At 37.3% G+C, this 21,329-nt stretch overlaps 1 protein-coding gene and 1 long non-coding RNA gene across 2 annotated transcripts in view; both read left to right on the forward strand.

Annotated features, from left to right (window-relative positions):
* The first annotated feature begins 3,784 nt into the window (after nt 1-3,784).
* LOC129645785 (uncharacterized) overlaps nt 3,785-21,329 on the forward strand; it is a 29,888-nt gene continuing 12,343 nt past the window's right edge. The window contains exons 1-2 of the long non-coding RNA XR_008711491.1: nt 3,785-3,871; nt 15,019-15,214. This is a non-coding gene — a long non-coding RNA (uncharacterized LOC129645785). The remainder of the gene's footprint in view (nt 3,872-15,018; nt 15,215-21,329) is intronic.
* LOC129645784 (methionine adenosyltransferase 2 subunit beta-like) lies at nt 5,217-7,217 on the forward strand. The gene has a single exon (XM_055571192.1). It carries the CDS (start codon nt 5,217-5,219, stop codon nt 6,441-6,443), a length of 1,227 nt encoding a protein of 408 aa, XP_055427167.1. The 3' UTR covers nt 6,444-7,217.

Here is a 21,329-nt window from a genome sequence, read left to right on the forward strand (position 1 = left end):
TAATCACATGTTTATTGTCTCATAAGTAATAAACTTTGAAAAGTGTCTATTGCAAAGAAATGAGCCCTAATATTTGGAGCACATGACAGAGGTCCAAAGTTTGAATGTATTCCAGAAAAATAGATAGAATAAAAATCATATGCCATTTGTCTCATGACTTCTCAATGAAACTGTGGAAGGTCTCTGGGTACAAAAAAAGGGCCAGTATTTATAGAGAAGAAATGGTGTGGAATGAAAGAAGTGAGCACGAATGGAAGGAAGGGACAAGAAATGGAGACAAGTTAATAGAGGAGAGGTAACCAAAAACTTGAGGAGGGAAGTGTAGACACCCAGGAGAAGAGTGAGCCAATGGATGACATATAGATAAAAGATAGATAATCTCAAAGACACCAAGAAAGGAATAATTATAAAAGGATTTGGGAATACTGAGTTGTCAGAAAATTTACCGAATATTTTCTGTGGTCTTTCTGAAAAATAAAATGAAAGGATTAGTGAAAATATTTTGGGAAAGAAACACAAAAAAATCAAATATTACAATTTTAAAATTTAAAAGTAAACCCATTAGTTTTCAGGTAAAAACACACACACAAATATTTTCCATGCAAAGATGCACATACACACACACACTGTCTAAGAGCTCATATTTCTCAGAGAATTGTCTACAAAAATGAAAAGAGGAGTGAAACGGAGAATTTACTGAACTGAGAAAAATTTAGAAATGTTAGATAAAATATGTGTGTGCTGTGCTCAGTTGCTCAGTCATGTCTGACTTTTTGCAACCTCATGAACTGTAGCCTGCCAGGCTCCTCTATCCGTGGGACTTTGTGGGCAAGAATACTGGAGCAGGCTAACACTTCCTCCTCCAGAGGATCTTCCCTACCCAAGGATCATACTGGAGTCTTTGCACTGGCAGGCAAATTCTTTACCACTGAGTCACCTGGAAATTCCTATTAGATAAAATGACCACCTTTAAAAAGTGTTCTTAATCCCTTTTGACATTGTTTAGGCTTTTATTATTTGCTATGCTAGCTTTAATAAGATCTGTGGCTGCTATCAATAATGATATAGTCAATTCTTGTTTTTGTGATATCTGTGTTGTATAACCAGCTGGTGCTAGTGGTAAAGAATCTGCCTGCCAATGCAGGAGATGCGGATTCTATCTCTGGGTCCGGAAGATCACCTGGGGAAGGAAATGGCAACCCACTCCAGTATTTTTGCCTGGAGAATCCCATGGACAGAGGAGCCTTGTGGGCTATAGCCTATGGGGCCACGAAGAACATGTAGGACATGACTGGCTGGTTGAACACACACATGTTGTATAAAGTTGCTTAAAACACTGAAGTAGATAATACTGGTCTTAGAGAAAATGCAGGGTTATGTTTCTGGGCGCCTCTATTCACTTCTCTGTTCACCTATTTAATGAAACCTAACTGTAGTTTAACTTCTATTTTAATTCATACCTGAATGAGCTAACAAATAAATTATTTGATAGGAAGTGGAATGAGATATTAAATGTTGGTAGAAGTGGTCCTCAGTCAAACAGCCTGGACCTTTTTTTAGAGAAAATTTATACACCATAAGCTTTAAAAGTACAAAACTTTTCAGACATATTATTAACAAAATTTATACAACAATGAATCTGTTTATATTGATTTCAATGATTAAGACAAATGAAAGAGAATATTGGGGAAAATGTAATAACAAATGATGATGGCAAACTATAGTTGGAAAGATAACAAGACTAAGTCATGAAAAATATGTCTGTTGGAACTGAGGAGTATAATCATTGAACACTGAAGACAAAGGTAGAAGAAACAGATGAAACGTGACTAGGTATACAATGAAATAGTTTAATTGGACTTGCCTTTTTCTTGTTTACTCTTATCTGAAAAATAAAGAAAATCAGTTTGTTCAAAGTGAGGGCTCAATGTCAGGAAGGAAGAGGATAAAAAACTTTTAAAGTTTTATAGTTTATGGTTCAAATTGACTCTTATTTATGAGAATAGGAACCTTATGGATGATCAATCAGAGGCAGTACTGTTTTATATTCTCCTACCTCTTATGCAAAAGGAAATAATATAGGAAATTACATACTGAGAGGAGACTGACTAGGAATTCTTCTGGAATAACTAGTATAAATATTTTGTTTTTCATTAGAACTTTTTCTTTTTTTCAGAATAAAATGCAAACAAGTACACATACATAAGATAGGTACTTAAAAAGTGATGAGAAAGTATACACTAAAACACGTTGGTGTCCATAACTGTACTAGTACATGTAGTCATAAGAAGCCTGTGTGTGCTCAGTCACTCAGTTGTGTCTGATTCTTTTGTGACCCCTGGACTATAGCTTATCAGGCTCCTCTGTCTCTGAAAATATTCCAGGCAGGAATATTGGAGTGGGTTGCCATTTCCTTCTCCAGGGGAATGTCCCAATCCAGGGATTTAACCTGAGTGCCCTGAATCTCTTGAATTTGCAACCTGGCTCTTTACCACTGAGCCACTTGGGAAGCCCATAAGAAGCCTGTTCCATTCATTAAAGATATATGTTCCTAAATTCCACTCCTGAAAACGAAAATGTAATGGAAAAATATCACTGGGAAAAGAAAAATATGAAAACTAGTAATTGTATTAGTGTTAATGAAAACATTTTAGGAATATCTTGGGACAATAGCATAAAAAGGCAGCAGAAAACTCGTTGATCATTATTGATAAATAGTCAAAGTTAAATTTGGTAATATAATTGTGATGCATAATTCACTCAGAACTCAAAGTTAAAATAATGAATGTAGTAAAATAGCCATAACTACAACAAATTGTTACTAGTTACAAATATTAAAAAATATGTAACTTGTAATATCAATAACCTAAAATGTGAGATGGGAGAAGGCAATGGCAAGCCACTCCAGTACTCTTGCCTGGAAAATCCCATGGACGGAGGAGCCTGGTAGGCTGCAGTCCATGGGGTCGCTAAGAGTCAGACACAACTGAGTGACTTCACTTTCACTTTTCACTTTCATGCATTGGAGAAGGAAATGGCAACCCGCTCCAGTGTTCTTGCCTGGAGAACCCCAGGGATGGGGGAGCCTGATGGGCTGCCATCTATGGGGTCGCACAGAGTCGGACACAACTGAAGTGACTTAGCAGCAAAATGTGAGGTGAAGAAGTAAAAAGTGTAAGGTTTAGGAATTCTTCTGAAGTTATGTTATTATCAGCTTGAAATAGGGTGTTGTAATTTAAGGTATTTTATGTAAACTTCATAGTAACCCAAAGGGGGAAAAAATCTGTAATAATTATGCAAAAGAATACTGATAAAAAAAAAGACATCAACACACATATATACACATGCAAAACAGAGTAAGAAACAGGGAACAACAGACCTACAGAATAACTGAAAAACAATTAACAAAATGGCACTAGTAAGTTTTTACCTATTCAACCGGCACGCTAAAGCGCGGCTGAGAGGAGCTATCCCACGTCCGAGGTCAGGGGCAGAAGCCAGGAGGACCCCATGCCGGAAGGGCGCGGCCAAGAGGAGCTACCCCGCATCCGAGGTCAGGGGTGGTGGCCGGGAGGAGCTACCCCAAGCCTGAGGCCAGGGGCGGTGGCCCTGAAGAGCTACCCCACGCCCCTACGCCCGAGGCCAGGGGTGGCGGCCGGGAGGAGCTACCCAACACCCGAGGCCAGGGGCGTAGCCGGGAGGACCAACCCCCTTCCAAGGAGTGGTGGCTGCGTGGGTGCAGAGGGCCTAGAGGAGCTATCCCACGTTGAAGGTCAGGAAGAGCAGTGGTGAGGAGATACCCCTCCTCCAAGGTAAGGAGCAACAGCTGTGCTTTGCTGGAGCAGAAGTGAAGAGATACCCCACGCCCAAGGTAAGAGAAACCAAAGTAAGATGGTAGGCGTTGCAGAGGGCATCAGAGGGCAGACACACTGAAACCATACTCACAGAAAACTAGTCAATCTAATCACACTAGGACCACAGCCTTGTCTAACTCAATGAAACTAAGCCATGCCTGTGGGTCATGGTGGAGAGGTCTGACAGAATGTGGTCCACTGGAGAATGGAATGGCAAACCACTTCAGTATTCTTGCCTTGAGAACCCCATAAACAGTATGAAAAAGCAAAATTAGGGGATACTGAAAGAGGAACTCTCCAGGTCAGTAGGTGCCCAATATGCTACTGGGGATCAGTAGAGAAATAACTCCAGAAAGAATGAAGTGATGGAGCCAAAGCAAAAACAGTACAGCTGTGGATGTGACTGGTGATAGAAGCAAGGTCCAATGCTGTAAGAGCAATATTGCATAGTAATCTGGAATGTCAGATCCATGAATCAAGGCAAATTGGAAGTGGTCAAACAAGAGATGGCAAGAGTGAATGTCGACATTCTAGGAATCAGCGAACTCAAATGGACTGGAATGGGTGAATTTAACTCAGGTGACCATTATATCTACTACTGTGGGCAGGAATCCCTCAGAAGAAATGGAGTGGCCATCATGGTCAACAAAAGAGTCCAAAATGCAGTACTTGGATGCAGTCTCAAAAACGACAGAATGATCTCTGTTCGTTTCCAAGGCAAACCATTCAATATCACAGTAATCCAGTTCTATGCCCCAACCAGTAACACTGAAGAAGCTGAAGTTGAATGGTTCTATGAAGACCTACAAGACCTTTTAGAACTAACACCCAAAAAAGATGTCCTTTTCATTATAGGGGACTGGAATGCAAAAGTAGAAAGTCAAGAAACACCTGGAGTAACAGGCAAATTTGGTCTTGGAATACGGAATGAAGCAGGGCAAAGACTAATAGAGTTTTGCCAAGAAAATGCACTGGTCATAGCAAACACCCTCTTCCAACAACACAAGAGAAGACTCTACACATGGACATCACCAGATGGTCAACACCGAAATCAGATTGATTATATTCTTTGCAGCCAAAGATGGAGAAGCTCTATACAGTCAGCAAAAACAAGACCGGGAGCTGACTGTGGCTCAGATCATGAACTCCTTATTACCAGATTCAGACTGACACTGAAGAAAGTAGGAAAACCACTAGACCATTCAGGTATGACCTAAATCAAATCCCTTATGATTATACAGTGGAAGTGAGAAATAGATTTAAGGGCCTAGATCTGATAGATAGAATGCCTGATGAACTATGGACTGAGGTTTGTGACATTGTACAGGAGACAGGGATCAAGACCATCCCCATGGAAAAGAAATGCAAAAAAGCAAAATGGCTGTCTGGGGAGGCCTTACAAATAGCTGTGAAAAGAAGAGAAGCGAAAAGCAAAGAGAAAAGGAAAGATATTCCAATTTGAATGCAGAGTTCCAAAGAATAGCAAGAAGAGATAAGAAAGCCTTCTTCAGTGATCAATGCAAAGAAATAGAGGAAAGAGGCAGAACAAAGACCCGGTCCGAGGAGGCAGAGGCTGAAACCCATCTCAAATCTTTTTCCTCAGATAATTTTGGAATCATGCCTGAAATGCCGGAGAACATGGAACAGGAGGAAGTTAACATCCCCAACAGGCGGGTTCTCATTACTGGTGCCACTGGGCTTCTTGGCAGAGCCGTGTACAAAGAATTTCAGCAGAATAATTGGCATGCCGTTGGCTGTGGTTTTAGAAGAGCAAGACCAAAATTTGAGCAGGTCAATCTCTTGGATTCTAATGCAGTTCATCACATCATTTATGATTTTCAGCCCCATGTCATCGTACACTGTGCAGCAGAGAGAAGGCCAGATGTTGTAGAAAATCACCCAGATGCTGCTTCTCAACTTAACGTGGATGCTTCTGGGAATTTAGCAAAGGAAGCAGCTGCAATTGGAGCATTTCTAATCTACATTAGCTCCGATTATGTTTTTGATGGAACAAACCCACCTTATAGAGAGGAAGACATACCAAATCCCCTAAATCTGTATGGCAAAACAAAATTAGAAGGAGAAAAGGCCGTCCTGGAGAACAATTTAGGAGCTGCTGTTTTGAGAATTCCTGTTCTGTATGGAGAAGTTGAAAGGCTTGAGGAAAGTGCTGTGACTATTATGTTTGATAAAGTGCAGTTCAGCAACAAGTCTGCAAACATGGACCACTGGCAGCAACGGTTCCCCACACACGTCAAAGATGTGGCCACCGTGTGTCGTCAGTTAGCAGAGAAGAGGATGCTGGATCCATCAATTAAGGGAACCTTTCACTGGTCTGGCAACGAACAGATGACTAAGTATGAAATGGCGTGTGCAATTGCAGACGCCTTCAACCTCCCCAGCAGCCACTTAAGACCGATAACTGACAGTCCTGTCGTAGGAGCACAACGTCCGAGAAATGCTCAGCTTGATTGCTCTAGATTGGAGACCTTGGGCATTGGCCAGCGAACACCATTTCGAATTGGAATCAAAGAGTCACTCTGGCCTTTCCTCATTGACAAGAGATGGAGACAGACGGTCTTTCATTAGTGTATGTGTGGTGGTGGGGGTGGTGGTAGTGTTTTTTAAAACAAGAAGTCAAGAAGTCATGGCACTTTTTAAAGAAAAAAGGAAATAGTTTTGTATGAGTGCTCTTCGATTGTGACTCATGATCTTTCAGGTAAATGATGCTCTTGCACAAGTGAAATTGTCTAGGGAAATTTAAGGGCAATAATGCCTCCTTTGAAGTAATGATTTTCTCATTTTGTTCTGCCTCAATTTGCTGTGTGAATATAGTAAATTATGATTTTCAAGTATTTGAGAGCCAGGATGAAACACATCTGCTGTAGACTTTTTGGGGGGGCAGGGGGAAGAAATGCATTGTTCATTCCTATAAATAACCTCTACATTTTCAGGACTTTTACAACTGTTGATCCTTTTATGTTTTAAATTGTGTTAAATGGCATACAAATCATTGATGTTCATTGTTTGCTTTGCTTGAGTTCAGATCAAAATGTTTGAAGAAAGAAACTTTATTTTTGCAACCTAAGTGTAGTTTTTATGCTTGAGATATTTCAACATGTTATGTATATTGGAACTCCTGTAGCTTGATACCTCCTGCTTTTGTAGCAGTGAACGGTGAATGTTTGAGAGAGAGAATGTGTGTATGTGAATGTATTTTTTAAATATATATGAAACTGTCCTTTTCACTCCATGTCACTAAGTGATATTTCATATGTGCAGTTATACTAATAGTAATGGGCCTTGTAAGTCTTTTGACATTCATGAATAATAATAAATATGTACTGCTGGCATGGTAATGCTTAGTTTTCTCGTATTTATTTCTCTTTTTTGAAATGTAGGGACCAGATATCTAAACTGTTTTGTTGCTATAATTTTAAAAATTTCCTTCTTATCATGTAAAATTACCTTATCTGATGCAGAATATAGTTAATGTACATTAAAATACAAAGCACAGTAATAAAATGAGCCCTGGTGAATCTACCACGTGAAATCTAAAAAAAAAAAAAAAAAAAAGAAATAGAGGAAAACAACAGAATGGGAAAGACTAGAGATCTCTTCAAGAAAATTAGAGATACCAAGGAATATTTCATGCAAAGATGGGCTCGGTAAAGGACAGAAATGATATGGACCTAACAGAAGCAGAAGATATTAAGAAGAGGTGGCAAGAACACACAGAAGAACTGTACAAAAAAGATCTTCATGACCCAGATAATCACGATGGTTGATCACTGACCTAGAACCAGACATCCTGGAATGTGAAGTCAAGTGGGCCTTAGAAAGCATCACTACGAACAAAGCTAGTGGAGGTGATGAAATTCCAGTGGAGCTCTTTCAAATCCTGAAAGATCATGCTGTGAAAGTGCTGCACTCAATATGCCAGCAAATTTGGAAAACTCAGCAGTGGCCACAGGACTGGAAAAGGTCAGTTTTCATTCCAATCCCAAAGAAAGGCAATGCCAAAGAATGCTCAAACTACTGCACAGTTGCACTCATCTCACACGCTAGTAAAGTAATGCTCAAAATTCTCCAAGCCAGACTTCAGCAATATGTGAACCGTGAACTTCCTGATGTTCAAGCTGGTTTTAGAAAAGGCAGAGGAACCAGAGATCAAATTGCCAATATCCACTGGATAATGGAAAAAGCAAGAGAGTTCCAGAAAAACATCTATTTCTGGTTTATTGACTATGCCAAAGCCTCTGACTGTTTGGATCACAATAAACTGTGGAAAATTCTGAAAGAGATGGGAATACCAGACCACCTGACCTGCCTCTTAAGAAACCTGTATGCAGGTCAGGAAGCAACAGTTAGAACTGGACATGGAACAATAGACTGGTTCCAAATAGGAAAAGGAGTACGTCAAGGCTGTATATTGTCACCCTGCTTATTTAACTTCTATGCAGAGTACATCATGAGAAACGCTGGACTGGAAGAAACACAAGCTGGAATCAAGATTGCTTGGAGAAATATCAATAACCTCAGATATGCAGATGACACCACCCTTATGGCAGAAAGTGAAGAGGAACTAGGAAGCTTCTTGATGAAAGTGAAAGAGGAGAGTGAAAAGTTGGCTTAAAGCTCAACATTCAGAAAATGAAGATCATGGCATCCGGTCCCATCACTTCATGGGAAATAGATGGGGAAACAGTGGAAACAGTGTCAGACTTTATTTTTCTGGGCTCCAAAATCACTGCAGATGGTGACTGCAGCCATGAAATTAAAAGACGCTTACTCCTTGGAAGGAAAGTTATGACCAACCTAGATAGCATATTGAAAAGCAGAGACATTACTTTGCCAACAAAGGTCCGGCTAGTCAAAGCTATGGTTTTTCCATTGGTCATGTATGGATGTGAGAGTTGGACTGTGAAGAAGGCTGAGCACTGAAGCATTGATACTTTTGAACTGTGGTGTTGGAGAAGACTCTTGAGAGTCCCTTGGACTCAAGGAGATCCAACTAGGCCATTCTGAAGGAGATCAGCCCTGGGATTTCTTTGGAAGGAATGATGCTAAAGCTGAAACTCCAGTACTTTGGCCACCTGATGCGAAGTGTTGACTCATTGGAAAAGACTCTGATGCTGGGAGGGATTGGGGGCCGGAGGAGAAGGGGATGACAGAGGATGAGATGGCTGGATGGCATCACTGACTCGATGGACGTGAGTCTGGGTGAACTCCGGGAGCTGGTGATGGACAGGGAGGTCTGGCGTGCTGCGATTCATGGGGTCACAAAGAGTCGGACACGACTGAGTGACTGAACTGAACTGAACTGATCAACAGTTATGTTAAATATAAATAAATATTCCAATCAAAATACATAGAGCGGCTGAATGGAAAAACTAATTTAAAAAAAGATAGATTCAATTTTATGTTACCTACAAGAGACCCACTTTCACCTTAAAGACACACATAGAGTGAAGGTGAAGGGATGGAAAAAGACGTTTCAAGCCAAAAAGAGGAAAATGAGACATGTATATTTCATTACATAGTGAAAAGTAGGTTAATTCTGAAGATATAACAATTATAAATGTCTATGTGTCTAATTTTGTAGCACCTAAATATACAAGACACATATTCACAGAGATAAAAGGAGAAATAAATAGCAATACAACAGTAGTGGGGTACCTGAATACCTCACTCCCAACAATGAATACATCACATAGGCAATCAATTACGAAACAGTGGATCTGAACAACACTATAAGCCAAATAAACCTCCCCAATATATCAAGAACACTTATCCAACAACAGAAAATACATATTCTTCAGAAGCACACATGGAATATTTTATATTTAGATCATATACTGGGCCACAAAACAAAGTCTTAGCAAATTCAAGAAGACTGAAATCCTACTAAATATTTTGTCTGCTCACAATGGTATGAAACTATCAATAAGATGAGTCCAAAAATCAATAAGAAATAGAAAACTGGAAAATTTACAAGTGCATGAAATTAAACAACACTCATTAAAAGCTAATGGATCAAAGAAGAATTTAAGGGGGCATACATTTTCTTGAGACAAAGACCATGAAAACACAACATATCAGAACTCATGGAGTGTAGCAAAAGCAGATCTAAGAGGGAAGTTCATAGCAATAATAACCCATTATAATAAAAAAATGAAAAAAAAATCCCCAAATAAAAACCAACCTCTATGTCTTATGCAACGAGATAAAGCAAACTGAGCTAAAAGTTGAAAGAAGGAAGAAAATAATAATAGTTAAAGCCAAAGCAATAAAGAATAGAAAAACAATTGAAAGGATAAACCAAATTGAGTTAGTGTTTTGGAAAGTTAAAATTGACAAACTTTTATTTAGAATAACCAGTGAAAAAAGAAAGGCTGCAAATCAATAAAATTATAGATGAAAAAAGTGGACATTACAATTATTATTACAGAAATGCAGAAGGGAGTAAGAGGTTATATGAACATCTATATGCCAACAAACTGGACAACTTAGAAGGAAAACAAACCCTCTTAGAAATATACAACCTACCCAAGACTGGAAGAAATAGAAATCTTAACAGACCAATTTCTAGTGAGGAGATTAAATCAGTAAGAAAAATTCCCTAATGAAGCAAAGTCCAAGACTTGATGGCTTCACTGGTCAATTTTACAAATCACTAAAAGAAGAATTAACACCAATCTTGAACAAAAGTTTCCAAAATATCAAAGAAGAGGAAATAATCCCAAACTCATTTTACAAGGCCAGATTATCCTGATAACAAAGCCAGGTAAGAACATTATCAGAAAAGAAAACTACAGACCAATGTCCCTGCTGAATATGGATGCAAAAATTCTCAACAAAATACTCTTAAATCTAATTAGGCAGCACATTAAAAAGAACATTCATCATGATCAAGTGGTATTTATCTGTGTGATCCAAGGATGGTTTAACATATGCAATGCAATGTGATACATCACACTAATAGAATGAAAGAAAAGAATCATATTATCATCTCAATAATTCAAAAAATGGCAAAAATTCAGCATCTTTCATGATACAAACATATAGCAAATTAGGTGCAGAAAGGACATATTTTAACATAATGAAGACCATTTATGAGAAGCCCATAGCTAACATAATGATGAAAGCTGGAAAGCTTTTCCTCTAATATCAGAAATAAGACAGGGGTGCTCACTCTTACCATTCTTACTCAATATAATACTGGAAGTCTTCAGTAGAGCAGTCAGGCAAGAAGCAGTAATAAATGGCATCAGAATTGGAAAGGAAGATGTAAAGCTCTCTCTATTTGCTGATGACATGATTTTATACACAGCAAACTCTAAGGACTTGATTAAAACTGTTCATAACCAATCAAGGAATTCAATAAAGTTGCAGGGACAAAATAAACACATAAAAATCAGTAACACTTCAACATACTGACCACAAACTTTCTGAAAAAGAAATGTAAAAATTGATCTCATGTATTGTGCAACAGTATCAAAAAATTAAAGTACTTAGATTCCTAAAATTAAAATACCTAGATTCCTAAATTTAGCTAAGGCAGTGAAGGATCTCTACTATGAAAACTACATACTTTGGTGAAAGAAAATAAAGCATACACCAAAAAATGCAAATTTATCTCATCTACATGCTTGAAAGAATTAATATTGTTAAAATATTGATACAACAAAAAGCCATCTATAGATTCAAAGCAATTCCTAGTAGGATTTTTTTTTACAGAAATAGAAAATACACTCTTCCTTAAAAATCTTATGAAACCACAAATGACTCCATATAGCCAAAGAATTCTGACAAAGAATAACAAGTATCTCAATTCTGATTTAAGCTATCTTGTAACAGTATAGACCTATAGTAATTGAAACAATATCATACTGGCAAAAAACTTACAAATAGACCAATGGAAAAGAATTGAGAACCCAGAAATAAAGCCAAGTATATACGGCTAACTAGTATTTGACAAAGAAGTCAGGAAGAATCAGTGGGGAAAAGACAGTCTCTTCAATAAATAGTGCTGGAATATTACTCATCTATTAAAAAGAATGCATTTGAATCAGTTCTAATGAGGTGGATGAAACTGGAGCCTATTATACAGAGTGAAGTAAGTCAGAAAGAATAACACCAATACTGTATATTAATGCATATATATGGAATTTAGAAAGATGGTAACGATGACCCTATATGTGAGACAGCAAAAGAGACACAGATGTAAAAAACAGACTTTTGGACTCTGTGGGAGAAGGCGAGGGTGGGATGATTTAAGAGAATAGCATTGAAACATGTGTATTATCATATGTGAAACAGATCAGCAGTCAAGGTTTGATGCATGAGACAGGGTGCTCAGGGCTGGTGCACTGGGATGACCCTGAGGGATGGGATGGGGAGGGAAGTGTGACGGAGGGTCAGGATGGGGAACACATGTACCATCTATGGCTGATTCATGTGAATGTATGGCAAAGCCACCACAATATTGAAAGTAATTAGCCTCCAATTAAAATAAAAAAAAAGTAAAAAAAAAAAAGAAATAGTGCTGGAAAAACAGGATAGTCACAGTGAAAGAAAGAAACTTGATCTTATTTTATATCACTCATAAAAAGTAACTCAAAATGGATTAAAAACTTAATGTAAGACTTAAAGCTGAAACTCCAATACTTTGGCCACCAGATGTGAAGAGCCAACTCATTGGAAAAGACCCTGATGCTAGGAAAGACTGAAGGCAGGAGGAGAAGGAGACGACAGAGGATGAGATGGTTGGGTGGCATCATGGACTCAATGGACATGAGTTTGAGCAATCCAGGAGATAGTGAAGGACAGGGAGGCTGGGGATGCTGCAGTTCAAGGGGTCACAAAGAGACAAGACATAGTGACTGAACAACAACATTAAAAATATCAGAATGTAAACACACAAACACATATATGCAAGCACACAGATGTGTACCAACAGTGGCTACAAGCTTCATTTCAACCTGAATATGCTGGTCAAATATTAAAGAAGAAAAGAGAATGAACTTACTGATGTGGGCAAAAATTTCAGGAATCTTTGTATTTGTGGTATTGTTTTTAAAATGTTCTTAAACTCTTTGGCTATGACAGGGGCTACTATTATTCTGTTGGTCGTCATTAATCAGTTCTTTAGCTAGTACTGAAAAGAAGTGATCAGTTCCCTCATATTTGTAGCTCTGTGGTATGAAGTGCACACAAACAGTGAACTGGAGGATCCTGACCCACGACTTCCAGAGAAAATATAGGGATTGGTTCTTAGGAGCCTGCGTTTACATTTTCATCAAACAGTGACTACATTACCACCTTCAGGCGAGTTCCTATTTTAATTCATGCCCAAATAGACTTCATCTTTTCTCACTCACCTTTTCAAAAGAAAATGGACACATACACCCATACAAAAGAAAGTTAGTTAAAAAGAAATGAAGCAAAGAGAAAAAAGCAGCCCTTTGTGACATACAGTAGCTGTGGCAACCTTTACATGAAGCCTCCTATGTGCATTAAATTTCACTCCCTCTGAAAATAAAAATACAACTCTAAAGTGTCATTTACAAGTGAAGTTTTGAACTTTTTAAGGTATATTCATGTTTTATGAAAACATCTTTAGGAGACATTGATGGACAATAGGCTCTTGTGTCATTCACACAAAATTTCAGTGTTGAGACATATATGATTATTGAATTTTCCTTAAAATATAGAACACTTCTACACACATTTTGGAGAAGGCAATGGCACCCCACTCCAGTAATCTTGCCTGGAAAATCCCATGGATGGAGGAGCCTGGTGGGCTACAGTCCATGGGATCGCTAAGAGTCGGACACGACTGAGCAACTTCACTTTCACTTTTCACTTTCATACATCGGAGAAGGAAATGGCAACCCACTCCAGTGTTCTTTCCTGGAGAATCCCAGGGATGGGGGAGCCTGGTGGGCTGCCGTCTAGGGGGTCGCACAGAGTCGGACACGACTGAAGTGACTTAGCACACACGTGTAAGAGGAATTGCAGTTTCCCAAATTGTGCCAACAAAAATAACAACAGGAAGTAAAAGTACAATTGTTGGCAAGAAAAATTTCTAAAAAGTTTATGTGAAATATTTGTATGAATACCCTGGGAACAGATGGGTAATAAGCTCAAGACCAGTGGAAAAATGACTCTCAACTTTACTCTTGACCCTTAAAATATATCAGAATTGATACTGACTTTGGAAGGCAATGAAGAGAGATAACTAGGAGAGAAGCTCCAACCTAAAAATTCAGGTTAGAGAAGTAGACATGCGGAGTAGCGTGAAGCTTAGAATGACAGATCAATAAAACAGTGAGAAATGTTAAAAATCCATCAGAAATACAGTCATTTTAATGTGTTTTGGGAGTAACATGACTTCAAAGATACTTTACCAAATTGGTGTTGAAGTTCTTCTGAAAAAGAAAATGGATAAACAATGTAAATCTCAAGGGAAAGACATAAGAAGAAAATTCAAATGTGTTAAAGATATATATTTAAAATTGAATTCATTAAGATGTAGATGCACACACACATACAAACAAATACAACAACACATACAGATGAATATACACAGACTTGTCTGAAGGAGGTTTTCTGAGGAAATAATAGTATTTAATAAAAGAAAACAGGAGAAATGAATAAATAAATAAGTATTCTGAATTGAGAAATCATTATAAGGAGTGTAACTCTGGTAATTATCTCACTCAATTTTTCATGATCAATTGGACCTTATTTAGTGTTTTATTGCTAAGTTTTTCTTCTTTAAGCAGTTTTCTGATGGCTGCTAAGGATATATAGTCAATCCTACTGTTGAAGCTATGCTATGTATAATACTACAGACACTGAAGTAAAGAGTGGTGAGCTACTGTTCTTATAGGATCTGCAAGCTTAGGTTCCTGGGTGCCTCCATTCGCCACTCTTTCTCAACTGATTCATACCCCACTGTATTTGTGTGAGTTAACTCATTCTTAATGAAACTTACTTTAACAAGTATCTGATGAAAGGAAGGTTGAATGAGGTATTAAACAGCAGCAAAGGGGGGTCTGAATCAAGGGAACTGAAACTATCTTGGAAAATATTTTCAGATCAGAAATAAAAATAGCAAAACCTTACAGATAGAGTATTACTAATATATCCTTGACAGAAGGAAGCATGTGCATAAATTGTAAGGAGAGGACAACTGAATAAAAAGTAATGGGAGAAACTGACTAAAACATGAAGATCTCAGACTTCGGTTACAACAAGAACATGAGAAAATCTGATGTACGGCTCCCTGGACATTGAAGATGATCATTGAGAGTTGAAGATCAATGCCAAAGAAACTAGTGAAACCTGACCAGGTACAAAGTGTAATGGACTACTGGGCCTTTCTTTTTTTTTTTTTAATTTTATTTTATTTTTAAGCTTTACAAAATTGTATTAGTTTTGCCAAATATCAAAATGAATCCGCCACAGGTATACATGTGTTCCCCATCCTGAACCCTCCTCCCTCCTCCCTCCTCCCTCCCCATACCATCCCTCTGGGTCGTCCCAGTGCACTAGCCCCAAGCATCTGGTATCGTGCATCGAACCTGGACTGGTAACTCGTTTCATACATGATATTTTACATGTTTCAATGCCATTCTCCCAAATCTTCCCACCCTCTCCCTCTCCCACAGAGTCCATAAGACTGTTCTATACATCAGTGTCTCTTTTGCTGTCTCGTACACAGGGTTATTGTTACCATCTTTCTAAATTCCATATATATGCGTTAGTATACTATATTGGTGTTTTTCTTTCTTTTTGATAGTTCACCATTTTAAAAACAAAAGGAAAAAATAACCCATTTGTACATAGAGAAGGCACAATGTCGGGAAGACAAGGGGACAATCATCTGAAACCAATAGATTGCTTGTTTTCTTTCTTTTTCTTTTTTTTTTTCCAACAAAACAGACATAACTTTCTATGAATTGGAACCAAAAGTTACAAAGACCACTTAACCCATGAGGCAGTGTTGTTTTACCTCTCCCCAGCCATTTGTGCAAAAAATTTTAAGATAGGAAATGGAATCATGACTGAATATACAGTAGGACTTCCTCTCTGCTAAACTGTATCAATCCTTAGTCTTGTATCAAGCCTTCCAGATTTTTCATAATAGACCAACATTCTTGCCAGAAAAAATTATGGAATATTGTGGTGGTGTAATTAAGAACATGAGGATAATATGATCAAGGACAGTGAAATGTGAGACTCAAACTTAGCCTGGACTCTGAAGTGACATCAGAATTTATACAGGCGTTGACAGGACAATAGAAAAAATTTCATTCATTTGGTTTGGGATGTTGCCATCTGCCAAGGTTTGGGACGATATCATCACAGTAATGTCCACTTCATATTGAATATTTTCTGATATATCAGAAAATAAAGTGTGAAAAACATGGGCCTATTAGTTTAATTGCTCTCATTAACAACATTTAAAATGTAAGTATAATAAATCTCTGAAAGAGAGATGAAATCAGTGATGTAGGAAAGAAAGTTATGACATAAAAAAGATGTAATGGGAAATGGTGGAACATAAAGCAACATCAATGGAAAGAAGTTAATAAGAGAGAAACTGATGTCCAGGAAACAGAGAGGGAAGAATGAATAATCAGGAGAGATGAGAAGTCATCTATGGAGGGCATAGAGATAAAAGGGCAGAGAATATTACTGACACCAGAGGTCATTAAAGGTTTAATGGAATAAAATTTTGTCAAAGAATTTTACCAGTTATTTTCCAAAGATCATCTGAAAAATAAAATGGAAAGATTCAAGTAAATACTGTGGAAAACACACATGAAGAAAAATCAAATTTTTTGAATAATCTGAGTGCAATTTTCAATGTATTGGGAATCAGATAAAAACACACATGCATACACCAGGCACACAAACCAGGCATACAAAATAAACGCACCGATGTTGGCTGAAAGCCGCTTCTTTTCATCTAGACAATATTCTACAAAAAAATGAGGAAAAAGCACATTTTTATTATTCTGAATGAAGAGAAGACATTCCAGATGGAGGAAATTTTTTTAGGAATATTTGTCTCAGTAGTTAAATTTTTCAATATGTTCACAATCCATTTGACATTATTAAGACATTTGACATTTATTAGTCAGTATTCTTGCTCTAATAAGTTTATTGGCTACTACTAAATATATGGTGTCAATTCTCATTTTTCTGTAGCTCTGTTATATAAAGTCACCACAAACACTGAATCAGAGAATCCTGAACCACTGCTCCAAGAGACAAAAACTGGATTTAGATTCCTGAGTTCCTCTATTCACACCATTTTTTGACAACAGATGCGTACAAAACTTTCTTTTGTGTGTATATCTATTTCAGTTCATGACAAAATGCAGGTCATCTTAATTAGATCACATAAAAAAGGAAATGATCCAAGAAACATAAGAAAAGGGGGCTAAAATCAAATGACCTGGGTACGTGTGTGAAAAAACATTCACACCAGTCCCTGAAAAATGCCAGTGTCCCAGAGCTATATGATTATTAAGATTTACATGGCACAAAGGGTCTGGTTATGCCCATTGAAAGGGCTTCCCTGGTGGCTCAGTAGGTAAAAAATTTGCTTGCAATGGAGAAGACTACCTCCATCGAGAAGTTCAAACCCTGGACTGGGAAGATCCCCTGGAAATGGAAAAGGCAACTGACTGCAGTATCCTTGCTTGTAAAATCCCATGGACAGAGCAGTCTGGTGGGCTACAGTCCATGGGGTCACAAGAGTCAGACACAACTTAGCCACTAACCACCACCACCACCATGACAGTTGAAAGGAAATGTCAAATAAAAAATTATAATGGGGAAAATTAATGGGGTATAAGATGGAGAATTTCAGCTGAAAAGATTAGATACTGAGACAAAAGTCACATAAAGATATGCATATGTTGGATTTGAGGAAGATGGTCATACAAAACTGAAGATAAAGGTGCAAGAAAATGGTGAATCCATACCTAGGTGCACAAGGAAATACATGAATGGGACTTGCTGTTTTCCTCTTCACATTTATTGATGAAATATAAAAAAATTCAAATGCATTCCAAATGAAGGCTCAATAAGATGAAGCCAACAGGCTCAAATTTGGGACCTTCCAGTACTATGCTCTTCTTACCCTGACCCACATTTTCCAAGAATTGGCACCATAAACTTTCTAGGGCTTTCCATAAATCAGAGGAAAGTTGGTTTGACTTGCATTCCCCCCCTTTTGTGCCAAATTAACTAAGAACAGAAATGACACCACAGAAAGACGTAGACCAGGACTTCCTCAGGGGTCAACAATATCAATCATTTGTCCTGCATTGAGCCTTCTAACTGTCTCAGAATAACTTGCAAACATACTCAAACACAAGAGAGCTATTTAAAAATAATCGAAGATGTGAAGAGGGTAAGTACCCAGTTGTCCAAACTCTTTTTGTAGAAATAGTCCTACGAAGCCAGCTACATGAATTAAGGAAATACATTCCCAAATACCATTCCATTTGATAAAAAATTGTACCTGGAAAATGATACTGTAAAAGGAGGAGATTAAAATTTTAAGGACCCTATCAGTAGGTTATAAAACTAAAGAAAACAAAACAATTTTGAGGCTACATTCTAATGGGAGAAAGACAGAAACTTGGAGCCTTTTTGCAGTATAGTTTGTGGTTTAAAATGACAGATAGTTTGAAAAGTGGAAACACAGATTTCTAAGGAACAACTTGCCAATCAGATGCAATGTTGTACTACATCCAACTCTTGGAGCAAAAGGAAGAAACTGGAAAATGACACTGTGATAAGAAGTAAAATAGGACTTATTCTGGGAAAGATGATGTCAATCATTTATCCTTCATTGAGTCTTTTTTGTTTTCAGAATATAGTACAATCCTGCCCCTCTACATGAGCAAAAAACTTAAGAAGTGTTGAGGGAGATTACAGTGAAGCCATCTATCCATCTAAATTTATATCTGTAACAATAGTGGCATGATGTCTGCTCCATATATTAAAGAGATGTATCCCTTAATTCTATTCAATTTGTAAACAAAAGTATGGTTGAAAATATGGTTAGTAAAAAAGGATGTTAAACTTTTAGTAGTGTGCTATTAAATACCATAGGAGTATTCTAGGACTGGTGTCTCTTATGTCACTTGCATAACATTTCAAAATTGAGAACTATAAATGGGGGCTCTGATTAATATAAACACTCCTTCTACAAGTACTTGAATGTAGTAGTCATTATTCCAGATTATGTCCAAATTATTCAGTAAAAAGAACAACTACTGTGATAGGATTTAATTTAAACTTGGGAAATGATATTAAAAATTTGTCTGCTCAGAAATATGTGAGTAAATGATCAGGTCAGGTGAAAGTGAGCTAAAGTCCACAATGGTCCAATTAATTACATCTAAATTTATATAGTCTTTTAAAGGACAATGGATGGAGAAAGTTCACTCATCTAGTTTGAAGACTTAGCCCATCTTGTGATGTTTGCAAAGGTATCCATTGCATAGTAATAGCCCCTTGAATTTGAGACACATTAAAGAGGTTCTAACTTAATGTATAATTTCTAGAAAATACATATAAAACGCAAACTAGGTGCCCATCAGCCTCATTCCCTTCACCTCATAAAATTCATAATGAAAATCTGGAAAGACTCTGGATGCTAGAAAAGACAATATTAATATGGAGGCTCTTGCTAAATGAAAATAAAGGATTGGAAAAGAACTAAGGGTAGTGAAAGAGAGAAGACAGAACTTCATTTGAGTGATTTTATAAAGAAATATTGGGAAGGGAAGCATCAACATCCAGGAGAAAGAGTAAGCCAACAGAAGGCATATAGATAAAAAGAAAGGGAATGCAAAAGATCTGGAGATAGTGGTCATTTAGAGGGTGATTGGAGTATAAAGGATGTCAGAGAAATTTACCACATTCCTTCATATGATCATCTGAAAAATAAAATGGAAAGATACATGTCAATACCATGGCATAGAAACACAGGGCAAATTTAAATTCAGTGAAAATACGCTCATGCAACATTACAAGTATCCAGATGCAGATAAACATGCATATACATATATGTGTGCAGGCACAAAGATGTGTACCAACAGGATAGCTTCCTATCCTCTGAAAATATGGTCAAATATTAAAAAGAGGAAAAGGAATGAATTACTGACTTAAGCAAAAATTTCAGGCATATTTGTATTTGTGGTATTGTTTTTAAAATGTTCTTAAACTCTTTGGCTATGGCTGGGGCTACTATTATTCTGTCGGTCGTCATTGATCAGTTCTTTAGCTAGTACTGAAAAGAAGTGATCAGTTCCCTCATTTTTGTAGCTCTGTGGTATGAAGTGCACACAAACAGTGAACTGGAGGATCTGACCTACCACTTCCAGAGAAAATACAGGGATTGGTTCTTAGGAGCCTGCGTTTACATTTTCATCAAGCAGTGAGTACATTGCCACCTTCAGGCGAGTTCCTATTTTAATTCATGCCCAAATAGACTTCATCTTTTCTCACTCACCTTTTCAAAAGAAAATGGACACATGCACCCATACAGAAGAAAGTTAGTTAAAAAGAAATGAGGAAGCAAAGAGAAAAAAGCAGCCCTTTGTGACATACAGTAGCTGTGGCAACCTTTACATGAAGCCTCCTATGTGCATTAAATTTCACTCCCTCTGAAAATAAAAATACAACTCTTAAGTGTCATTTAAAAGTGAAGTTTTAAGCTTTTAATGGATTTATTTATGTTTTATGAAAACATCTTTAGGAGACATTGATGGACAATAGGCTCTTGTGTCATTTGCACAAATTTCAGTGTTGAGACATATATTATTACTGAATTTTCCTTAAAACATAGAACCCTTCTACACACGTTTAAGAGGAATTTCAGTTTCCCAAATTGTGCCAACAAAAATAACAACAGGAAGTAAAAGTGCAATTGTTGGCAAGAAAAATTTCTAAAAAGTTTATGTGAAATATTTGTATGAATACCCTGGGAACAGATGGGTAATAAGCTCAAGACCAGTGGAAAAATGACTCTCAACTTTACTCTTGACCCTTAAAATATATCAGAATTGATACTGACTTTGGAAGGTAATGAAGAGAGACAACTAGGAGAGAAGCTCCAACCTAAAAATTCAGGTTAGAGAAGTAGACATGCGGAGTAGCGTGAAGCTTAGAATGACAGATCAATAAAACAGTGAGAAATGTTAAAAATCCATCAGAAATACAGTCATTTTAATGTGTTTTGGGAGTAACATGAACTGAAAGATACTTTACCAAATTGGTGTTGAAGTTCTTCTGAAAAAGAAAATGGATAAACAATGTAAATCTCAAGGGAAAGACATAAGAAGAAAATTCAAATGTGTTAAAGATATATATTTAAAATTGAATTCATTAAGATGTAGATGCACACACACATACAAACAAATACAACAACACATACAG

This window comes from Bubalus kerabau, chromosome 3, assembly GCF_029407905.1.
Source record: "Bubalus kerabau isolate K-KA32 ecotype Philippines breed swamp buffalo chromosome 3, PCC_UOA_SB_1v2, whole genome shotgun sequence".
Lineage (NCBI taxonomy): Eukaryota > Metazoa > Chordata > Mammalia > Artiodactyla > Bovidae > Bubalus > Bubalus kerabau.